Below are 6,710 nucleotides of genomic sequence, written 5' to 3' on the forward strand. Positions count from 1 at the left end.
ATTCTGCCCTTTTTCAGGCAGTTGGCTCCTCATATCATGAAGTGCCCACTAACTCTGTGCATTCTGTTTTGAGGTGACTTTTGGAACTGTTTAGTATTTCCAAATTGAAATGAAGTCAGAAAAAGCTGAGGGTTCTTTGAATCTCCAAAAATCAGGAGTTCCCTGTCTGGTTAAGAAGTAAAAATCAGTGCAAATTCCTGTAAATATGTATCCCCTTAACTTCTAAAAAAGAAGAAACAAGTAATCTTATTCTTATAAATATTCTATAATTTAGATTGTTGTATGCAAAACACTCAGACATGGTGATACCCATTTCTCAGAAAGCCTAAGTTCATCCCTTCTTCACAAGATATTTAATAAATTCTAGGAAGATGGAAAAAGTCTTCATTTTATGTGGTACTTAGTTGCATACTTTATCTCTTACGTGATAAAATATGAATATATTTCACACCTGTTTCTTTAATGAAGCAACCATTTCTAGTTGTAATTTATAATATGTACTTAACCATATTTTGCAGAGTGCTTTTGGTTACAGCTTCAGATCTGCTCTAGAGGGTACAAGTCTGTAATAGAATTACATCCACTTACAACAGATCTGAATTTGGCCCTTCATCTTGGAAGCACTTTATAAACATTAGATGCTGTAATTTAATCCCCACAACTCTCTTGTGTGGTAGATAAGTGTTATTATCCCATTTCAACTACATTATGAACTCTTCAGGGCCCAGGCCTTCCCTTTAAAGTTCTAAGCACCCTGTTGATGCTGTATAAATAAGCATTATCATCATCATCACTATTTCACAGAGAGGATAAATGCAAGATCACAGGGAGAGTCATAGTCCCAGCTAAGATGAGAATGAGGGGTTGCTGGTTCTTATTCTTTCCAGGAAAACTGAATTTACTCTTTAAAATAGCTGGGTGGCATTTGCAAATCTGAAGGCTACAGAGTGCATGGTGTTTTGCTTTTTTATAGATTTCTTTTTCTTCTGTCTTTTGTTTGTTTCTCTCATATTCTCATTCCCTATTCTGATGGGAATAGAATTCTTAGAGAGATAATAAAAGTACATGATTTGAGGTTAAACATGATCAATGTTTTGGGCATATTCAGAAAATGCAATGAGATGCACTTAACTTTAATGTTGCAGCTCCTGTGGTATTTAAATTTGAGAGTAATGAGATATTCAAACAATTGCTTTCTACTGCTACATACTTTGACTGGTATTACAGAAAACATAGATGTTTTAGTAATTTATCTTAAGTTATTTATGTTGAATAGCTGGTCTAAGTTTGGCACATTTTCTCTTTTCCCCCTTTTCTAAATTTTTAGTACCAATATAAACACAATTTTGTGATGGAGAGAGGAAAATGCATTGGTGCCAGAAGTGTTCTGGATGACGCCAGGTTGCTGCACTGCTTGCACGCCGCCAAATTACAGAGTGAACAAGAGTATAAGAAGGGATCCCAAGATGTGTGGTCCCAGTTTCATCTGCCCATGGACATGGTCAATCTAGTCCATGCCAGGAAAGCCCAAGCCTTAGCAAGTGATCAAGACTACAAAAAGAGACTCCATGAATTTACGGCACTTCCCGAAGACATGAAGATGAAGTGGGCCAAAAGAGCCCACATGCTGCAGAGTGAGGTAAAATCTTTCTTTTGGACACTACCAGCCTCAGTAGTAGGATGTACCAGCAGCTCAGGCTGCTCCTGATCCTGCCTAGAGAGGGACAAGATAGGATGAGGGACTGAATAGGATGTGAGGGAGAGCCTCACCACTTGGCTCTCACCTTTAGAACCCCAAATCAGGAATCCAAACAAATGGTGATGATGGTTTTGCCTGATACCCTCATTGCCTAGTAGAGTAATGTATGGCACACATGAGTTAGTTGATTGTCATGTCCTTTGTACATATAGGGGAGAACAAAAATGAAGGTTGGATGATTGGATTAAAGTCACACAGTGAGCCACCATGACTCTGAAGTGAAGTCAGGATTGTTGGGATTGTGGGCACTTTGCCGACTTTCGCTTTTTATTGGGTCTGCCTGATTTTCTTTAATAGATTAGGAGCTAAAAGCAAGCCTTTAATGTAAGTAAAGAAAGAGTAATGTGTCCTCCTAGAAATGGGGTTAACGAGGAACCATGAACCAGATAAAATAATTAGTATTCCTGACTTGTACTCACCTCATAAAATTATTTCAAAAGAGATTCTTTTACGCCCAGTACAAACAGGTTATTACTTACTGCTTTGAGTCATACTAATTCACTCGTGGGGCCTTCTCTTGTAACTTGCATATGATACATTATTTAATTCCTGGTGGAACGAACAAATGCAAACAGTTTGGCTTTACGATCTGATATGTGCATGGCAAATGAAATACCTCCAAATGTGAATATGAACCAGGGAGTTTTTTAAAAAACCTTAATAGCTGTGGATACAAAACTGATAGTTAACAATTTTCATTTTCAACAGCATCGCTATAAATCAGACCTGAACTTCATGAAAGGAGTTGGTTGGATGGCTCTGAGATCTCCGCAGATAGAAAGTGTAAAGAAGGCTGGAGAGCTCATCAGTGAGGTAACTGATAAATCTTTCATGGGATAGCAAGTCTGTAGGAATTGTTTACCATCAAGGCTCCTCGTTACATGACACTTACGAATGTAGCTTATCATTTCCTTTTGATGTGGGAGCCTGTTTATACAAGGTGTAAGTTACCAAGAAGCAGTATGGGAGACGCAAGTCCACTGTGTGACACCTGCTGAATATTTTCCATTCCAAATGAAACACAAGAGTATAGGCAAAACATGTAGGAATAAATAAATGCAGGAAACTCCATTATGAAATTCTAAGCAGGTGGTTATGGAAGTTGTGTAGAAAGATACAGCACTGACAACCACAATGAAGGGGCATTTGCCTGCTCAGTATCATGCATTAATGGAGAAAAATTATGAGCTGTCAAAAGCGTAGTGTTCAAAAGCTTTTTGCATGTCAATTTTAGTGGGAAGTCTTTTGTGCACACACTCACATAGACACACTCACAAAAAAGTCCTGTGCCTGATACAAAGGCATCCCCAGTCCCTAGCTGAAAGAGCAACTGACACTAAAGCAGAACAGCAGCCTCAGGAAAGTGTCTTTTATGTTTTACCCCAGTTAACACACTCCTGGAATTGTCATATATCATTAACAGAAACATCTCCTGTTTTTTTTTCCTTTGTTTGTTTTTGTTGCCTCCTGCCCCTCTCAGATAAAGTACCGTCAGAAGCCAGAAAGTCTGAAGTTCACTGCTGTGGCTGACTCTCCGAGTTTGATTCATGCCAAAAACAGCTACCTCCAGTGCAATGACGTAGGTTTCATTCTAATGTATAAGTGACCTTAATTTTGCTGTACCATAATGGATGAAAGAATTGCTCTTGACATTGCTTCCAGTATGACCTGCATTCAATGACTTTTGGCCCCACAGAGGCTGTACAAGGCTGGAGGTTCTGAAGACAGGCACAGGTACACCCTGCCTCCCGATCATCCGGATTTCATCCGAGCCCGCCAAAATGCACTCTACATCAGTGATGTAAGTAAACCTTCTCCTCTGGGGGGCTGGCTTGGTAAACTTATCTGGAAATAAAAACCTTCATGTATGTAGAAGCCAAGTTCTCTGAGCCTGACCAGAACTAAAATAAGCCAGAGGCAGTGAACAGCCAACATGTTGCTAGGTTTGGGCTGGGGGAGTTGGGTAAAGTCTGCTAATTTTTCTTTTGAGCATTCATTTAATTTTATAGGGCAGTAAAATATTATTAAGGATTTCAAACCTTCATTATAGATATGATTAGTTACAAATTAAAATCTTTTCTGTTTTGTTTGGGTGAGGAAGGAGGAAGAATCCTCTTTCCTAGACTATATATTCTGCCTTTCTGAAGCTGCAACACTGTGTTGAAATGATCCCTTAGGCATAGTTGTCATCAATCTGAATGTAACTGAATCAGTGAGGGGAATTAGTTTAAAGAGAATTTGTTTCCACATTATCTCATACAGAGGAACTCAGTCTATTCCTAATGTCCTGTTCCCTGACTAAATAGCTGTTGTCTTTACCTGTAGGGTCAGAATGACTTAGTTTGTTAGGAGCTTTGAGATAGGTGAAAGAAACAAGTAGAAATTACATTTTGAAGCAATAGAGGAAAATGTAAAAAGTCAAATAATATGTGCAAGGATTGCACACAAAGGAAAGGTCATCCCTGTTAGCAGGTTGTACAGTGATGCTTATATTGCTTCTGCCCTGGCTGTCTTGCAGGATTTCTGGCATCTAAATTTACTTTTAAATTTATTACCACCTAGCAGTACAGCCACCAGTGAAACAGAAGATTGTCTTAAAATGTGGAGTGGATTTTGTGCTCCTTTTCCTATGGTCACAAGCCCCAGGAGGGGTGAATCAAAGACTTACAGAAAGCAAATGAATAAAATCTGAAGGGGACAGCTGGAAGTGTCAGCTAAGATACCATGGCTGGGTAGTAGGACCTGCAGACTGGAAGCTCTTTTAAGAAAGCTACTAATGGAAGAAGAACCAAATCTAGAGCAACTTCTCTTCAGGATGTAAATGTGATTCACAGCCTCAAAGTCACATTAGAACCGGCTGTTATTCCACATGAGTTAATGAAGCCACATGTGGCTGAGGATAGAGATGAGGATCATTTGAAAAGCTTGAAATAACTGGTATTGAAATTAGGATGCCAGGAAACCCAAGACACTGTGAGTGGATGCATCAAAAGAGAGAATAAGGGCAATATCAATGCAATATTGATGTGACTGATGCATCACAGTTTCTAATAGAAATTAAATCACATCAAAAACAACCACATTCAAGTACAAAAGGAAACCCTGGTGGCACTTTTCAGATGAGGCATTTTATCATTATGGTGAATAGAAAAGAAGTTGAAGTGCTATAGAACTGGATCAAAACCTTGGAGATAGTACTGATGACTCTTGATACAAATAAGCCCAGTAGGATAAAACATTTATTATTGCAGTTATGGGACTGCATTTAAGAAACTGCAGGGGGAAATGACTTTTTTGTTCTTTTCTTTTCAACACAGAAATTGTATAAAACATCTTGGGAACAGACAAGGGCATCTGGCTATGATTTTAGGATTGACGCCATCCCATTCCAGACAGCAAAGGCTTCAAGAGAGATTGCTAGTGATGTAAGAATTGTTCTGTTTCAAACACTTCCCAACCCTCTTCCCAAGCCACCCCATCCGGCAAAAATGGGCGAAGTCTGACATGAATGAACATTATTCTGGTATGGAAAATTGGTGATCCAATGAAACAAAGTGCTGGTTAAGTGCAAAGATTTCCAACTAAAGTCTACCATTAATAATGTCCAATACCAGGCTGTTCTTATGTGCCAAGAGCTTTTCTTGGGAAGAAGACATATTATGATTTAATCAAATAATATAGATACTAGGCTATGAATAGTTAAAGCATGGTCTAAGATAAAGTGGGTTATCTTTGAACACAGAAGACCACAGCTGGCAAGAAAGCTAAAGATGGAGGAGCTTCATTGGTTGAGCTCTGTATTGTGTGTACCCAAGAGTGCAACAGTAGGAGGATCTCTGATTACTTTTGAGAGATGAGCATTTTGGGCCCCCTAAGTCTTTCCACTCCTTTAAAAATGAGCACAAAAGTAATTCTTCTAAAGTGTCTTGTTAGATTAGGAGATGTGGTTTGATATCAAACAAACCCTCAGTCTTTGTGCACTACAGGAAACATGATTGATAGGCAGAGGAGGATAAGTTATTTCATAATAGAATTTGAAGGTAATTTGAATGTGAAAATGAGATTTTCCTCTGTACTTTCTGCAGTACAAATACAGAGAAGCCTTCTTGAGAGACAGAGGCCAGCAGATTGGATTCCTCAGTGCAAATGATGATCCCAAAATCAGACATGTCCTCAGAGTGGGGAAACTCCAGAGTGACCTCCAGTACAGGAGTGATTGTGCCCTGAACATGGCACAGTTCCAGAGTCACCTCAACCAGCCAGGATTCCTCCATGCCAAGAGAAGCCAGCAGCTTGCAAGCAATGTTAACTACAGGCAGCCCTTGCACCAATACACTTGTGACCCCGAGCAGCTAAATGTGAAACACGCAAAGCAGGCCTACAAGCTGCAGAGTGATGTAAGTGTGGCCAAATGACATGGTACTTCCCTGGACTGGGGGCTATCTGTGCAATCTCCTTTGCTAACCTTACCTGCCAACAAGATCACCTTGAAAGAACCACAGTCTGCTTGCTAAAAATGAATAATTTGTTTATTATTGACCCTGCTGCTCCTTTATATGCTCTGTCTTGAATACTCAGGGCATGTGATTTGGTTAGAGCTCAACAAAATAATACATCCTGGTGCATGTTTCATTCTCTCAGATAAAATACAAGTCTGACTTGAACTGGCTCAGAGGCATTGGCTGGACTCCCCCAGGCTCCCACAAAGTTGAAATGGCAAGAAGAGCTGCTGAGCTGGCATACCTTCGGGAAATGGGATTGCTGCAGCCTTCTGCTCAGTACAGACCTGGAGCTGTAAGTAGAGCAAACCATCTTGTCACAAATCCCCACAGCTCTGCTCCTTACCTGCACACATCCTGTCCAACACTTTTGAATGCTCCCTGGAGTCTACAGCTCTCCCTATTACCTGAACAGGATATGTGCACTTCTCTCATGAAGCTTTGTGCCTTAG

The 6,710-nt window shown here is 39.9% G+C and overlaps 1 protein-coding gene across 1 annotated transcript in view; it reads left to right on the plus strand.

Moving 5' to 3' along the window:
- NRAP (nebulin related anchoring protein) overlaps positions 1-6,710 on the plus strand; it is a 46,988-nt gene that overhangs the window by 38,846 nt on the left and 1,432 nt on the right. The window contains exons 35-41 of the mRNA XM_063163173.1: positions 1,328-1,639; positions 2,468-2,572; positions 3,240-3,338; positions 3,456-3,560; positions 5,077-5,184; positions 5,845-6,156; positions 6,401-6,553. Coding sequence (XP_063019243.1) covers positions 1,328-1,639; positions 2,468-2,572; positions 3,240-3,338; positions 3,456-3,560; positions 5,077-5,184; positions 5,845-6,156; positions 6,401-6,553 — 1,194 coding nt within the window. The remainder of the gene's footprint in view (positions 1-1,327; positions 1,640-2,467; positions 2,573-3,239; positions 3,339-3,455; positions 3,561-5,076; positions 5,185-5,844; positions 6,157-6,400; positions 6,554-6,710) is intronic.

The sequence above is a fragment of the Melospiza melodia genome, chromosome 9, assembly GCF_035770615.1.
Source record: "Melospiza melodia melodia isolate bMelMel2 chromosome 9, bMelMel2.pri, whole genome shotgun sequence".
NCBI lineage: Eukaryota > Metazoa > Chordata > Aves > Passeriformes > Passerellidae > Melospiza > Melospiza melodia.